At 39.1% G+C, this 15,523-nt stretch overlaps 2 protein-coding genes across 20 annotated transcripts in view; one reads left to right on the plus strand and one right to left on the minus strand.

Annotated features, from left to right (window-relative positions):
- Positions 1–3,807, minus strand: part of SLC38A6 (solute carrier family 38 member 6) — a 70,044-nt gene extending 66,237 nt beyond the window's left edge. For 10 of the 16 annotated variants that reach the window (XR_015134231.1, XR_015134234.1, XR_015134233.1 and 7 more), the window contains exons 1-3: positions 3,627–3,807; positions 2,129–2,259; positions 339–412 (exon numbers count right to left, since the gene is read on the minus strand). Coding sequence is in view for 3 of the 16 variants with exons in the window: in XM_086320388.1 (XP_086176514.1) it covers positions 339–412; positions 2,129–2,259; positions 3,627–3,731 (310 nt within the window). In the remaining 13 variants the exon portion in view is untranslated. The remainder of the gene's footprint in view (positions 1–338; positions 413–2,128; positions 2,260–3,626) is intronic. The other 6 variants (XR_015134232.1, XM_086320400.1, XM_086320387.1 and 3 more) reach the window with 1 other exon arrangement.
- A 125-nt stretch (positions 3,808–3,932) lies between these two features.
- On the plus strand, positions 3,933–14,534 carry TRMT5 (tRNA methyltransferase 5). 4 transcript variants are annotated; one of them, XM_086320383.1, is made up of 5 exons: positions 3,933–4,762; positions 5,207–5,862; positions 8,370–8,494; positions 12,660–13,314; positions 13,682–14,534. In XM_086320383.1, exons 2-5 carry the CDS (start codon positions 5,373–5,375, stop codon positions 13,732–13,734), a joined length of 1,323 nt encoding a protein of 440 aa, XP_086176509.1. In that variant the 5' UTR covers positions 3,933–4,762; positions 5,207–5,372; the 3' UTR covers positions 13,735–14,534. The 4 variants fall into 4 exon arrangements, with proteins under 4 accessions (XP_086176509.1, XP_086176511.1, XP_086176508.1 ...); XM_086320385.1 differs by having other exon boundaries at positions 3,933–3,977; positions 12,118–13,314; XM_086320382.1 differs by having other exon boundaries at positions 3,933–3,977.
- The last annotated feature ends 989 nt before the right edge of the window (positions 14,535–15,523 follow it).

The following is a 15,523-nucleotide window of genomic DNA, read 5'->3' on the forward strand; positions in this document are numbered from 1 at the left end:
CGATCAGCATGAACACCTGGGTACTGCTTCTCCCTAACACAAGGTCTGGATCCTTTAAACATCTTTCAGGTGCTTTCCCTAATCTACTCTAACCTAGAAATCTATGTCACATGTTGTGGAGAAAGGCAGGGGAAGAATGCCGGTTTCCTCCTCCTCGTCTGCCCTCAGATATTCCCCTGAAGGACTGGGTCCATATATTCTGACCTTCTGAAATTCTCCATTTCAACCACCCTACCTAATACTCCCACTGGAAATTAGATTTGAGACACCCAACCTGGCTGACATGATCTCAATAGGCTATTTTATCAAATGAATAAGCAAGCACACATTTTACTTACCTGTCTGAATACACAAGCTAAGCAGGAGATGAACTGAGTAAGAAGCCAGGAGAGCGACTATCAGCAGCAAGAAACTAAAACATAAAAGAGTACATGGTCAAATTTGTCCCCTAAAAGTTTCCTTTTTATGGTATTTCATTCAAAAAACATTTTTTTTTCACATTCAAATGGTCACGTGTATGAGTGCTAAGTTGCTTCAGTCATGTTTGATTCTTTGTGACCCTGTGGACTGTAGCCCTCTAGGCTCCTCTGTCTTCTCTCCAACTTAAGAGAAGTAAGTTTCAGTTTTGAAATCCCATTGTCTTTTTTCTTTACTCTATCGCTCCCCTTTTAATGATGCGTTGCTGTTGTTTAGTCATTTAAGTCGTGTCCAACTCTTGCAACCCTAGGACTGTAGCCCTCCAGGCTCCTCTGAGGAGGGTTCTTTACTGCTGAGCCATCTGGGAAGCCCCCAATGATGAGTACCTCCCTATAATTTTGAATAAACACTGCATTTCAGCATCTATTAAACATACTCAACAAAGCAAACCAAAAAAGTACAGTTAAAACACTTTTAATGATATGATTTGAAAAATGTGTTATGTAATAATTGGGGTCCTCTCACCAAAAGTATGAAAAGAAACAGCATACATAATCCTTTATTTATTCTCAGGAAGATACTGGCAAGACAAGTTTCCAGGGGAGTGCTCCTGAAGTTGAAGAAATTCTATCTTTGCAGTCCACTTAATACTTGTTAATAAGTAGCAAAATGGAGAGGTGAAAGTACACTTGTCAATTGATGTCAGAGACCTCACAAAATAAGGTTGGCATCACCAGATGGAAACTGTGATATGATTCAGCAAGCCCCCATTCGGTGGTATATACCTGTATGTAAGATCCTGCAGTAAAAAAATGTGATTTTTCAAATGGAACTAAGAAATAAGTCCTATGATTATGTCTCGCCTGAGGTGTCATACATAGCTTTTAAGTTTTAAAACTATGAAAGTTTGCAAATACATCCCATAATAAAAGCAAGTTCGGTTACTTAAAAGTTGGTTAGCTAACCAAGAAATTCAAAGTAAAAGCAGAAATGATCCTACATGAGACTGTATTTTAAATTTCATAGAAAAAATAGGTCTGCTTGTACTGACAAAACAAACTTGTTCATTCATTCTATTAAGCATGATGCTCCATGCTAAGGATAAGATCTAGTCCTAAAGGATTTCAGAGTTCAGTGGGGAAAATAACTTGCAAACAGATAATTACATTATAATAAAAGAATGAATATAAAAGTACTATGGAAACACAGAAAAGACAGCAATGTCTTCTGTCTTGGGCAAACTGGCCATGAGCTGTCTTAAAAGATGTAAAGGAATAAATACAGGGTACATGTCTAGCCTCAGAAAGTGAAACAAGTCTACTTAACAGGAGGAGAGAAAGAGATGGAGAGAAACCAAAGGATTATATGTTTTATTTACAGTCACAAAATCGCTATTTATAAATAATCTGCATGACTGATAAACTCTGATTTACTTTGGCCCACTGAACACAACAAATAAGCCACTTGTTAAGGTTATTAAGGAATGTGGATCAAGTTTCTCTTTTTTTTTAAATTAGCCACACTTTGGATAAAAAACCAAATTATATAGCATCCTTCCAAGCTACAGACTAGCAACAATATAAGAATAAGAGGAACCCCAGAAATAACTAGAAATTGTATAATACCAAGTTCTACAACCTATCTCTTTGCTTCTCAATGTACTATCAAAATGAAAAAAAAGAAAAAATTGTAAAATAAGAAAAAAACTCACCTAAATCCAAGGATACCAGTATGAGCCATAACATAAGCTAAGCCAAGGATGCCACTTCCCATGATGGCATTCATCAAATTAAACACTGAGAAACCAAATGAAGCACCTCGGGATCTCTGTGTGTGAACTTCCTGTAAGCACACGAATTAACAGAGTTAAGTGTTTGAATGGTGAAGTCCAACTTTGGTCAAGAAATGACTGACAGGTTATGGAGAGTCTCCTAAAACCACAGACATACTGTGACATACTAGTTGCTCAACAAGCAACCAGGACCTCGTTTCCTTTCCTTTCCTTCTCACTTCCCACTAGTGCAGCTCCAGGAAGCCAGTTTCCTAGGAAAATCGTCTCCACCTGCGCAGAGACCCAGTAGGCTTCAGGAAGAAGGCATGACTAACCTTGTGACTGCAAAAGATGAAGATAGGGTAAAATGGGGTGGGGACAGGGAGCAGGCAGATGGCCTGAAGCTCACGTGATAACTGAAGAATCCCTGAGTCAGCTTGAGGTTGCTGTAGACAACTGTTGCTCCCTAATTACTAGGACTACAAAACTAATCTCTATTTATACACTTAATGAATTAAGTCTGCCCAATGAAAGGATGGGCAGGAATGCCATGCAATGACGATATTGTAAATAGAAGCAATTCACGTTGCTCTGGCGAGGATAAGCCTTGAAAACACTCTCCTCTAAAACAGCATTTGGGAATAAAGTCCTAGAAACTGTTACTGCCCTGGGACTTGAGTTAAAGGGCCGAAGTGCCCACTGCACAGGTTTTAGGGTCAGGGAAGTGCTATGTATTTATTACCAGGCCTCTCACGCTCCTTCACGGTTAAGTATCTCTGTATTAAGACGTTTACAGGTCCCCAATGGCAACCCACTCCAGTACTCTTGCCTGGAAAATCCCATGGATGGAGGAGCCTGGTAGGCTGCAATCCCTGGGGTCGCTAAGAGCCGGACACGACTGAGCGACTTCACTTTCCATTTTCACTTTCATGCATTGGAGAAGGAAATGGCAACCCCCTCCAGTGTTCTTGCCTGGAGAATCCCAGGGATGGGGGAGCCTGGTGGGCTGCCGCCTATGGGGTCGCACAGAGTCGGACACGACTGAAATGACTTGGCAGCAGCAGCAATGACTAAGCTGAGAAAAGCCAAATCTTGTGACTCTTGCAAAAAGCTCACAAGACTGGTGAAAAAAACGAGAAGCCGACAAGTATACCGAGAGCAGTGAGTTACATAACCGTGGGGCTGCTCCCCTAGTAGGGTCCCCTGCCTCCACCTGCTGCTGCGTCTCTTCCACCTGAGCCTGCAGCTTCAACTTTTCTTTATAGGACAGGTTAGGCTCCTATCTCATTGATGAACTCCGCCAGATCTCCTCGAAATCTCGGCTGCTGCCTTTGGGCCCCAGGTCCTAAGCTTCTCCGCGCTCCCCTTGCCATCCCTTTTCTTTCCCGGTCTTATTTGGCAGTCACTTCAGAACGGGGAGCCAGCGGAGCAAACTTACGTTGCTAAGCAACGGGCTAGACTCTTCCGCCTCCGCCTCTTCAGGCTCCTGAGTAGAGACAAACCAGCCGGGCTCGGCGTTGATGACCCCCGCTGGGACCTCCATGCGGCTCGCTGGTCGACTACCCAGTCCATCCACTAGCTGCTACCCCTGCCCTCCCGCCTGTAGTCGCGCTGGAGGCGGGCCTACGTTCCCGGCCCTTCCGGGTTTCCGTACTTCACCAGGGCCGGGACGAAAAGAGGGATCGACGTGATCTGGTGACGCTCGCCTCTCGGCGGCGAACCTTGATGGTGTCATCGAGGGCCCGCCTACCGGCCGAAGACACGCTTCCGAGTTGTACCAGAGCATGAGGTGAGGGTCTGGTCTTGGAGCCAGCGACGGGGCGACGCCGGGAAATGGGATGGTGACGTTGGTGAAGTGGCGGCCGTGGTGCCCTTGATAGATAGTTCGAAGGGGCTGAGGGCCCGGTGGCGGAACCGGTCGGCTCGGCGGCTCTCCGCCTCGCGCTGTCTGGGCGCTAAAACGTCGGGAAGTCGCCCACCGCCCGGTGCAGAGCCTAGGCCTGAGGACGGGGAAGTGAGGGGTGTTTCATCGCTTCAGAACTTTCCGGTAGAACCTTTAGCCACATCTTACTTGTGGAAAGCAGAGATTCACGTTAAGTAATTTACCCAAGATCACACATCTGGTTAACTGCTAAACCCAGTTTGAACCCTGTCAACTTTTTGACAGTTGCTTTACAGGGTTCCTAGGCCTGGTGGGCTGCCGTCTATGGGGTCGCACAGGGTCGGACACGACTGAAGCGACCCAGCAGCAGCAGGCAGGGCCATTTCTTAACAGTTACTTCCTCGGTATTCCGGAAGGCAAAATGAAAAACTGATACTAATGGGATGTGCATGTAACACTCAGCAAATTTCCCATCCTAGAAATACTGAAACCTCTACTTATAGGTAGGACTTGTGGCAGTAAAACATCAAAGACAGCATAGAAATAGATTAAGAACGCAGGCCCTGGATTTTAATCCTTGCTCAACGATTTACAGCAATAAGATTTTGGGTCAATTAACCTATTTCTGAGCTTTAGTTTACACCTTTGCAGAAATGAGAATGCAACACCACACACCTCCGAAGATTATTACTGTGAGTAAAGCGTTCAGTACAATATCTGACCCAATAAGCTTCCATAAGAATATCCTTTTAAATATTGACATTGGTAAAATTATCAATATAGTGACCATGTCGTTTAGAGATGATCCTTTATTTCGGCCTTCCAGTCCCAAAATGTTCTGTAGAAAACTGTGGGTGGGGAGGTTTGTTGACTATAGCGAGAGTGATGGATCACTAAACCCTAGTCCAGGCCGCAGGTGGGCTGGAAGTATACAGATTTATTATTTACTACTAATAAAACTCATCCTATCCTGGAAAAATTATTAATATTACACTTCTCACATACCACTAAAAGTTTTAATCTTTGGCATTTAGCAGGTTATTTGAAACAATTAAAATTTTTATTAAGACTTGTGAATATGTTAAGCTAGTTTGTAGCTTTATGGTAGTTCTTTTAATTGAATGCTTTATTTTTAGGAGCTTATTGAAACAATTTGCATTCTCAAGAAGACGTCTCAAAGTGGAAAGCTGTAGAATAACTGAGTCAGCATCACTGATTCTACTACCTTGGGCATCGTTGATACAGAAGCTTAACAGAGTACCTGTTATTTTCTTGCTGGATCAAAGAAAAAGATTCTCAACCATGCCTGAAATAGAAACAAATCACAGAGACTCTGAATTGTTTTCCCCACCCTCTGAAGTTCGAGGAATGACAGAACTTGATAGAACAGCTTTTAAAAAGACAGTCACCATCCCAGTGCTTAAAGTGAGGAAAGAAGTAGTCAATAAACTGATGCGATCCCTTAAAAGAGCAGCACTGCAGCGCCCAGGCATAAAACGTGTGATTGAAGATCCAGAAGATGGAGAAGGTAGACTAATTATGTTGGATCCCTATAAAATGTTTACTGTTGACTCCTTTGAGAAAGAAGAACTCAGTATTTTAAAGCAGCTGAATGTCAATCCACAGATATCGAAATATAATTTGGACCTAACTTATGAAAACTTTAAGTCAGAAGAAATCTTGAGAGCTGTGCTTCCTGAAGGTCAAGATGTGACCTCAGGGTTTAGCAGAGTTGGACACATTGCTCACCTGAACCTTCGAGATCATCAACTACCTTACAAGCATTTAATTGGTAGGTGTGTCTTAGTAATAGTCACATATTAGAAACCAATTAGCAAGTTCTAATTTTAGTTTTAAAAAAATGTAAATGCCTAATTATAGAAACGGGACATTTTATCATTATAATTTTAAGCAGGATCTTGAGCTCCATACCCTCCTTTAAGGGCCACTTTGGAATAGCCTTCCCAGAGTCATTTGTTGTTGCTGTTTAGTTGCTAAGTCGTGTTCCACTCTTAGAGACACCACTGACTGTAGCCCACCAGGCTCCCCAGTCCATGGGGTTTCCCAGGCAAAAGTACTGGAATGGATTGCCATTTCCTTCTCCAGGGGATCTTCCTCACCCAGGGATCAAACCCACATTTCCTGCATTGGCAGGTGAACTCTTTACCACTGAGCCACCAGGGAAGCCCTCCCAGAGTCAAGCAAGCTCTAAATATCAGTTCAGGCTTTTGTGTTTACAATACATAAGCATTAACTTCAATCGTTTGCTTTGGCACAATTCTTTGGCAACTTATCATTTTGGTATCCAGAACTTACTAGTCCTTCAGGACTATGTTGAATGCTAGGTTTCATAAATGTGTGTTTCATAGTCAAAAGGGAAAGACCGTGTTTATGCAGGCTTTCATCAATTCAGGTAATTGAGCCTCTTCTATATGGTAGGCACCATACTTTGTTTTTTAGTACTCCTAGCTTTTTAGAACCAACTCTGTAGCCCAGAGTTGAAGCATGGGTCTTTTATTCTTTGGGCTAAGAAAGAAGTAGAAGACTAATCAAAATCGCTCTTGTCCTTATATGAATATTTAATGTCCATGCATTCTCCAGATTAATATTTTTGATACAGAGTAATTGTCAGAACTTCCTGGGAATTATTTTCAGCTTTAAAATGTAGTGCTCAGTGTTTTGCATGGGCAGAATTTCAGAGATGTGCTGTTATGCGTTTACTTTGTTTTTATTGATGAAAGGGACTAATAATGCATAGTGATAACATAATAAATACTTAAGCAGAGCCTTATAATTATGATCTGGTACAAATGTCAAGTCTAGGCTTTCCGTTGAATCATTGCCTGTCCTAACTCAACATTCTTTTAGAACTCTTATAAACTCACTCTCATAAAAGGGTACTCACAGATTGAAAATGAAACGTTTTCATACAGAAGTAATTTTAAAGCTTTTACTATAGACCTTTAGAATGTTTTTTTAAATTCTTCATTTCAAACTAACTTCTGTACCTTAAAAATTGAGTTCTGATACCTGAAGCAGAACAAGATAAAACAATGATTGACAATAGTTTGACATTATCATATTCAAAATCAGGTATCTAATTAATCAGAGAGAAATTAGACAAATTCCAGTTGGTATTTAAGCATGTTTGTATTATCAGTTCAGTTCAGTCGCTCAGTCATGTCCAACTCTTTGCAACCCCATGGACTGCAGCACACCAGGTTTCCCTGTCCATCACCAGCTCCTGGAGCTTGCTCAAACTCATTTCCATTGAATCGGTGATGCCTTCCAACCTTTATCTCACCCTCTGTCGTCCTCTGTTGTATCTGTATTATGGAGTACTTTATACTTACTTACAAATCAAAGTATCCTTCTTTATACAATGAGATAGCATATAGATTCTTGTGAATTTTTTTAAGTGCTGACAAAAATGCAGACTTTGATTATAGGGCATCAGTATACCATTGCCAGTGTCTTTTAACCTTTGTACTTTTTGTGCTCTGGAAACTATTTGACATAAAGAACAATTTAAGTAAATAAACATTTTATTTAGAGAAAAGTAAATAATCTATGTTCCTTTTATTTGAAAACATTATTTTGCTAGTATGCATTCCAAAGTGGAAGTATCTATTTTAAATACACAATAAAGCAAACATTTGGTTTGAGGCCAGTGGGGACAGGCTAGTGTTTTCTGAAACCATTTGTTTCCATAGTCCTTAACATCTCTTCTATTTTTTAACCAGTTCCCTGGGCCTACATGTTTGCTTACTGTTGTACTGATACATTTGAAAAGACTAAGTAAAAGACATGGAAAAATATTAGACAGAACAAGCTCTTCAAAATTTTTTCTTTATAAATGTACCCCCACATTTTCTGTGTGTTTGCTTAGGGGCTGTCAGACATTAACTTTAGTAATCTGCTGAATTTTTAGAATTGCATTCCTCTACACACATCAGTTTCCCAGTGGTGCTAGTGAAGAACCCATCTGTCAATGCAGAAGACATAAGAGACCTGGGTTCTATCCCTGGGTCGGAAAAGATCCCCTGGAGGAGGGCATGGCAACCCACTCCAATATTCTTGCCTGGAGAATCCCATGGACAGAGGAGCCTGGTGGTCTACATTCCATACAGTTGCCAAGAGTCGGACACGACAGAAGCCACTTAGAATGCATGCACGCAAAATAGGTGCAATTTTTGACTATAAACCAGAAAATATAGTTCACATCCATTTCATATTTGCAATTTTAGCTTTTATTTTGCAACCAGAAGGCAGTATTTATCATGATTTCTGTGCTTTTAGGCCAAGTTATGATTGACAAAAATCCAGGAATCACCTCAGCAGTAAATAAAATCAATAATATTGATAATACCTACCGAAATTTTGAAATGGAAGTACTATCTGGAGAGGAGAATATGATGACAAAGGTATGGAATATTTTATTGTCTCCTAATACAGTATATATCAAGATTAACTTTTGAAATCAGGATAACAGATTAAGAAAATGTAATAGCCAGTATTGATGAGTATGTGAGAATGTAAGCATTTACATATATGTATTATTGATGGGAGAGCGAATTTGATATAGTCAGGAAGAGTGGAAGTGTATTGTAATACATTGCAATTTTGAATAGATACATCCTTTGACCCAGCACTCCATGTATAGGAAGTTATCTCAAGAATATAACTGGACAAGGTTGTAATGATGTACCCAACCAGGGATTGAACCCATGTCCCCCCAGCAGTGGAAGTATGGAATTTTAACCACTAGACCCCTACCTCATTTTTATAATAATAAATAAACATGATGGAATGAAAACAATCTAAATATCATCAGTAGATAACTGGTTAAATTTTAGGATAATAATACAATGGAATACTCCATCATTGAAGATTATTAGCTCCATCAGTTCAGTTGCTCAGTCGTGTCCGACTCTTTGTGACCCCACGGACTGCAGTATACCAGGCTTCCCTGTCCATCACAAACTCCCGGAGCTTACTCAAACTCATGTCCATTGAGTCGGTAATGCCATCCAACCACCTCATCCTCTGTTGTCCCCTTCTCCTACTGCCTTCAATCATTTCCAGCATCAGGGTCTTTTCAAATGAGTCAGTTCTTTGCATGTGGCTCTAGGTGAGAGATCACACCATCGTGGTTATCTGGGTCATGCAGATCTTTTTTGTATAGTTCTTCTGTGTATTCTTGCCACCTCTTCTTAATATCTCCTGCTTCTGTTAGGTCCATACCACTTCTGTCCTTTATTGTGCCCATCTTTGCATGAAATGTTCCCTTGGTATCTCTAATTTTCTTGATGAGATCTCTAGTCTTTCCCATTCTATTGTTTTCCTCTATTTCTCTGCATTGATCACTGAGGAAGGCTTTCTTATCTCTCCTTGCTATTCTTGGGAACTCTGCATTCAGATGGGTATATCTTTCCTTTTTTCCTTTGCCTTTTGCTTCTGTTCTTTTCACAGCTATTTGTAAGGCCTCCTCAGACAGCCATTTTGCATTTCTTTTTTGGGGGGATGGTCTTGATCACTGCCTCCTGTACAATGTCACGAACCTCCATCAATAGTTCTTTAGGCACTCTTATCTATCAGATCTAAACCCTTGAATCTATTTGTCACTTTAATTGTATAATTGTAAGGAATTTGATTTAGGTCATACCTGAATGGTCTAGTGGTTTTCCCTACTTTCTTCAATTTAAATCTGAATTTGGCAATAAGGAGTTCATGATCTGAGCCACAGTTAGCTCCTGGTCTTGGTTTTGCTGACTGTATAGAGCTTCTCCATCTTTGGCTGCAAAGAATATAATGAGTCTGATTTTGGTGTTGACCATCTGGTGATGTCCATGTGTACAGTCTTCTCTTGGGTTGTTGGAAGAGGGTGTTTGGAAGAGGTGCTATGACCAGTGCATTCTCTTGGCAGAACTCTATTAGCCTTTGCCCTGCTTCATTCTGTACTCCAAAGCCAAACTTTACCAAGCAGGTATCTCTTGACTTCCTGCTTTTGCATTCCAGTCCCCTATAATGGAAAGGACATCTCTTTTTGGTATTAGTCCTAGAAGGTCTTGTAGGGCTTCATAGAACTGTTCAACTTCTTCAGCATTACTGGTCAGGACATAGACTTGGATTACCATGATATTGAATGGTTTGCCTTGGAAACGAACAGAGATCATTGTGTCATTTTTGAGATTGCATCCAAGTACTGCATTTCAGACTTTTGTTGACTATGATGGCTACTCCAATTCTTCTAAGGGATTCTTGCCCACAGTAGTAGATATAATAGTCATCTGAGTTAAATTCACCCATTCCAGTCCATTTTAGTTCACTGATTCCTAAAATGTTGATGTTCACTCTTGGCATCTCCTGTTTGACCACTTCCATTTGCCTTGATTCATGGACCTAACATTCAAGGTTCCTATGCAGTATTGCTCCATACTGAAAGTAAATTGTCCACTGACAAGCCAAGTGACAAAAAATAAACTGTAGAACAGTATACATAACTGAGTTCCATTTTAGGTGTGATGATTTTAAATGTGTAAATATGCATAATATCAGAATGTTAACAGTGAGCATATTTTCACTTGGTATAGTTTCTGGTGACCTTTGTTATCTTTATACTTTTCTAAAGTGTGAGCACATACTTCTTCTATAAGAAAAACAAAACCTATTTCAAAGAAAAAATAACTTAAAATATATAGGAATAGATTCCTGATATAAACCATTTTCTCATCTTCCACCCCAAGACCCTCTGTAGTGTTGGATATAATAAACTGTTTTTAAGTTAAAGCCTTAGATAATTACATGTTAACATTATGTGAAATTTTGTACCCAAGCTAAGAAACAGGCTAGACAAATCCTGAGAGACCCCCAAGTTAATGGCTGTTGTTATTCTCTCTATGCACATGAACTATGAAGGACTGACTGAGCAGAGGGTTTTTGAGTCAGGCTTCTGACTCGAGTCCATGCTTAGTCCTGCCTTGTATACCAGACCTCCACTACCTACTGCCTGTGTACAGTGAGTAAGGTCTGTTATGGCAAGCAAGATTCGAATGTGAATCCTTTGATAATAACTGTGCTCAGCTCAGCTGACACTAAGACATACTCAACTTTAGGCACACCCAGACTGAACATTGTCATGTTCTTTACTTGGTAGTGACCCTTAGGGTGTCAGGTAGTATCATTCTTCTTAGAAAGAAGATGTAAACTTCTATAAACTGAGAAACTTCTGTAATTTTATAAATGCCTTGTGATTGACTTCCCAAGTCAACTAAAGTTTGTTCTTAGGACATACTTTATGCCTAGTATATATACTATCAAATAAATATGAGAACTCAATATAATTTCTTTGCTCCAAACACAATCACATTTAAATTTAAGAGCTCATGCAACATTTAAGTAGTATTTAAAAACATTGCTAAAGTGGATCTCCTGAAAGCAATGCTTAACTAAGGGAACAAGATATCAAAGACAGCATGAGTAAAACCAGAGGGATACTTAGCATCATTTAATCTAGATCTAGATCTGTGACTCACACTAAAGAGCTTAAAGACAAGTAGAAAGGAGATTTCAGGAAAAGCATCCCAAGACACATTTAAGCCTTCCAGGTTATATTATACACCTAGATTGACTCTTAGTTGGCAGAATCATGAAGAAATATTTCAAACTCTTGAAACTTAATAATATGATTAGAGCATTTGATGTGGTCAGGAGGAAAAAATAAGTACAAATTTGGAATTAAGGTCCATGAAGAGAGAGTATAGAAGATGTTTCTATTAGATTTATAGAACTTAGGAACTTTCTGGCCTTTGATTCTTCATCTGTTAAAATAAGGGGCTTAAGATGATAGGTGAGGTCACATTTCACAATTGTAGTTTTGTTTTCTATTTTCTATCATGTTTATAATAGTCCCCAAAGAAATGCTATAAAGTTTTAATTTTGTTCAAGACTTAGCTTCACTGTATATTTAGTTTATCCATGAAAACTCAGATTTGGGAAAGGCAAAAACACGGGAATGATTTATTCTATACACTGGCTCTATTTATAGACATGAAACCTGCAGAGTCCAAGTAACTGTCTAAAAACATAACGAAGTACCTTGAAATTCACTGACACATGACGCATCTATCTTGCCAAACTGAAAACTAAGGAAGCAAAGCATGTTTGCTGCGTGGAAGACTGTCTGCAATTTAGCTACCCACCATGAAGACAGATGTGGTGTGTTGTTTCACCCTAAAGGCTTTCTTCCTATCAGGTGACAGGAGATAATATAATTAAGCCAGTCAGTTGGCCTATCTGAAAAATTCCTAGTGTGATCGGGGAGCCACTTTATGGTCCTTTAGGATGAGATGGAGAGCTGTTTGGTTTTGAAGAGATGACTCCTCTCATGAAAACATCTAATGCAAGATAGTAACTACCCTCAAGTTTAGCATAAACACCAGATTTCTAATTTAAATGCCTTTAAACTCACTGTAATTTGCTCTTAATAGTAGTAAATTTTAATGTGTGTATGTGTGAATGCATCTATCCAATATCAGTGGCTGGAATTTAAGACTAAACAGTTTAACCAAAAGCATAATACTTTTTCAGGTTCGAGAAAACAATTACACCTATGAATTTGATTTTTCAAAAGTCTACTGGAATCCTCGTCTCTCCACAGAACACAGCCGTATCACAGAACTTCTCAAACCTGGGGATGTCCTATTTGATGTCTTTGCTGGGGTTGGGCCCTTTGCCATTCCAGCAGCAAAGAAAAAGTGCACTGTGTTTGCTAATGATCTCAATCCTGAATCCCATAAATGGCTACTGCACAATTGTAAATTAAATAAAGTGGACCAAAAGGTAAAAGTCTTTAACTTGGATGGGAGAGACTTCCTGCAAGGACCAGTCAGAGAAGAGTTAATGCAGCAGCTAGGACCACTGTCTAAAGAAAGAAAACACTCTGTGCACATTGTCATGAATTTGCCAGCAAAGGCTATTGAGTTTCTCAGTGCTTTCAAAGCACTCTTAGAGGGACAGCCATGTGGCAGTGAACTCCTTCCCATTGTGCACTGTTACAGCTTTTCCAAAGATGCTAATCCAGCTAAGGATGTTCAGCAACGAGCTGCAACTGTGTTAGGCATCTCCTTGGAGGCATATAGTTCAGTTCACCTAGTAAGAAATGTGGCCCCTAACAAGGAAATGTTATGCATCACTTTTCGGATTCCTGCTGCTATACTTTACAAGAACCAGACCGTGAATCGAGGTGAGCGATTTCTGGGAAATTAAATGTAAGCTGTAATACAAAATTTAACATAACTTTCTTGGGCAACATACATATTTTATATTCTTTTTTAAACTTAGAAATAGATTAAACTGATTCTAGTTAGATATTTCAGTTCAAGACCCCTTGCCATTCAACAGTGACTAATTTCTCACAATTTTACAGATTTTATTATGATACACTATTCAGTCTAGTAGAAGGCTATTTCATTAAATCCATAGCAATGTTACTATTTCATGCATAAGTTGAGTACATTAAAATGTTTAAAATGCCTATATTATTTGCTTTTTAAAAGTTATTTTAAATGTTAAGTATCTTACATAATATAGGTTTTCTGGATTTGTTACAGACAATCATGAAGGTCCACCTCTTAAACGCCAGAGGACAGATAAAGACTTTTAAGAAGAAAATACACAAATTGCTTCAGCCACTTAACTGGAAATATTTTCTCCATCTCCCCACTAGACCTTTGTGATAGTGAACTATCATTTGTATGACTTTATTTTAGCATTCAGTTACTTTAGTATTGAACCCTCGAGGCTTCCCTGGTGGCTCAGATGGTAAAGAATCTGCCTGCAATGCAGGAGACCTAGGTTCGATCCCTGCATCTGGAAGAGCCCCTGGAGAAGGGAATGGCAACCCACTCCAGTATTCTTGCCTGAAGAATCCCATGGGCAGAGGTGCCTAGCAGGCTGTAATCCACAGGTTCGCAGAGAGTCAGATATGACTGAGAGACTAACACAGTCCTATAAATTGGGAATTATCAAATTAAAATTTAAGCCTACTAAATATATGTTGTTTTATAATTTTATCATCATATATATCTAGTCTTTTATTAGATAAATATGTTTAAATATTGTCCGGAAAATAGTTTTTGGAAGTATGATAATTGCATAATAACTAGGAAAGCACTCATCATTTTACAGTTATCCTTAGTTGAAGAGTGTAGCTAAGTTATATGTAAGTACTCCTATACTTACTGTTAATATAGAAGTATTAGTAATAACAAATGAGATTATTTAGATCAGAGACGGGCAAACTACGTCCAGCAGGCCAAATCTGGTCCACCACCTGTTGTATGGCAAGTAAGCTGAGAACGGTTTTTACACTTTTAAATGATTGGGGGGAAAAAAAATTTGTGACATGAAAATTATATGAAATTTGAATTTCAGTGTCCATAAATAAAGTTTTATTGGAACTTATTTTTTATGCTCATTTGTTTACATACTGGCTATGGCTGCCCTCATTGTATAACACCAGAGCTGAGTAGTTAGCTGCAACACAGATGGGATATGATTTGCATCACTTCACATTGCTGCTCAGCACACTACAAATCAGTGACACGGTTATAACGCAACAGCATTTAAGTGCAACATATATTGCCAAGCTATAACATTTTATTTTACTATTATGAGTGTATATCCATCATTCCAAAACAACAAAAGTGGACATCCATGTTGAGCTTTTAAAGTATGGTAGAGTATGAACATTTTTGATACTGAATTAGATGATAAAGCATCCGTAACTGAGCTAAAGTAAAATATACTTTGACATTCCCAAAAGAACTACTACTCATCAGTATTTCCAAGTCACAGGCAAGCAACTGTCAGAAAAATTACATATTTAAACTGGAAATTCACAGTAGAATTTCCTTATAAAAAATGAAAGTGGGGCTACAACCAAAAAGTCTCCAAGTGACTTTTTTAAGTCAAGAAAGGAAAATTATTTACTGACGGAGAGTTAATTGTGTTTGTTTTGAAAGCAGGAGTCTTAAGAAATATGTCCAGAGAAAGCAAGTTTTGTTTAGGACTGTTAGCCTTTTGGCAAGGACAGTTGCCCAAAGAGTTGTGAACACTGGGAGTACCATCAATAGTCAAAATGGTAAATGAGTCCAAGTAGTTGTTTACTCTTGATGAGTTGATAGATGTTTCTAATACAGCTCAGTTCTTGCTTATTTGAGGTGTCAATTCTGAGTTTGAAGTTACTGAAGAATTAGCCTCTATGAATACTCTGCATGGAACTATTGGTGAATACTTTCAAAGAAGTTGAGGAAACAAATTCGGTAAAACTTGAAGCAGAATCTGATCTGTTATAACTAATGATGGTAAAAGAAAGTGTGAGGTTAAAAAAAAGATCTAGTGGAGAAACTTAAAAGCTTATGAAAATGTAAGGTGTTTAAAACCTATAGTTA

The sequence above is a fragment of the Bos grunniens genome, chromosome 10 (assembly GCF_055505025.1).
Source record: "Bos grunniens cultivar Pamir isolate PY7600 chromosome 10, Bosgru_T2T1.0, whole genome shotgun sequence".
NCBI lineage: Eukaryota > Metazoa > Chordata > Mammalia > Artiodactyla > Bovidae > Bos > Bos grunniens.

Excerpts from the sequence above, each read along its gene's own strand:
- TRMT5 (XM_086320382.1), top strand. Across the intron at positions 5,863-8,369 it reads ACCTTACAAGCATTTAATTG|GCCAAGTTATGATTGACAAA; the intron begins GTAGGTGTGTCT and ends CTGTGCTTTTAG. Across the intron at positions 8,495-12,659 it reads AGGAGAATATGATGACAAAG|GTTCGAGAAAACAATTACAC; the intron begins GTATGGAATATT and ends ATACTTTTTCAG.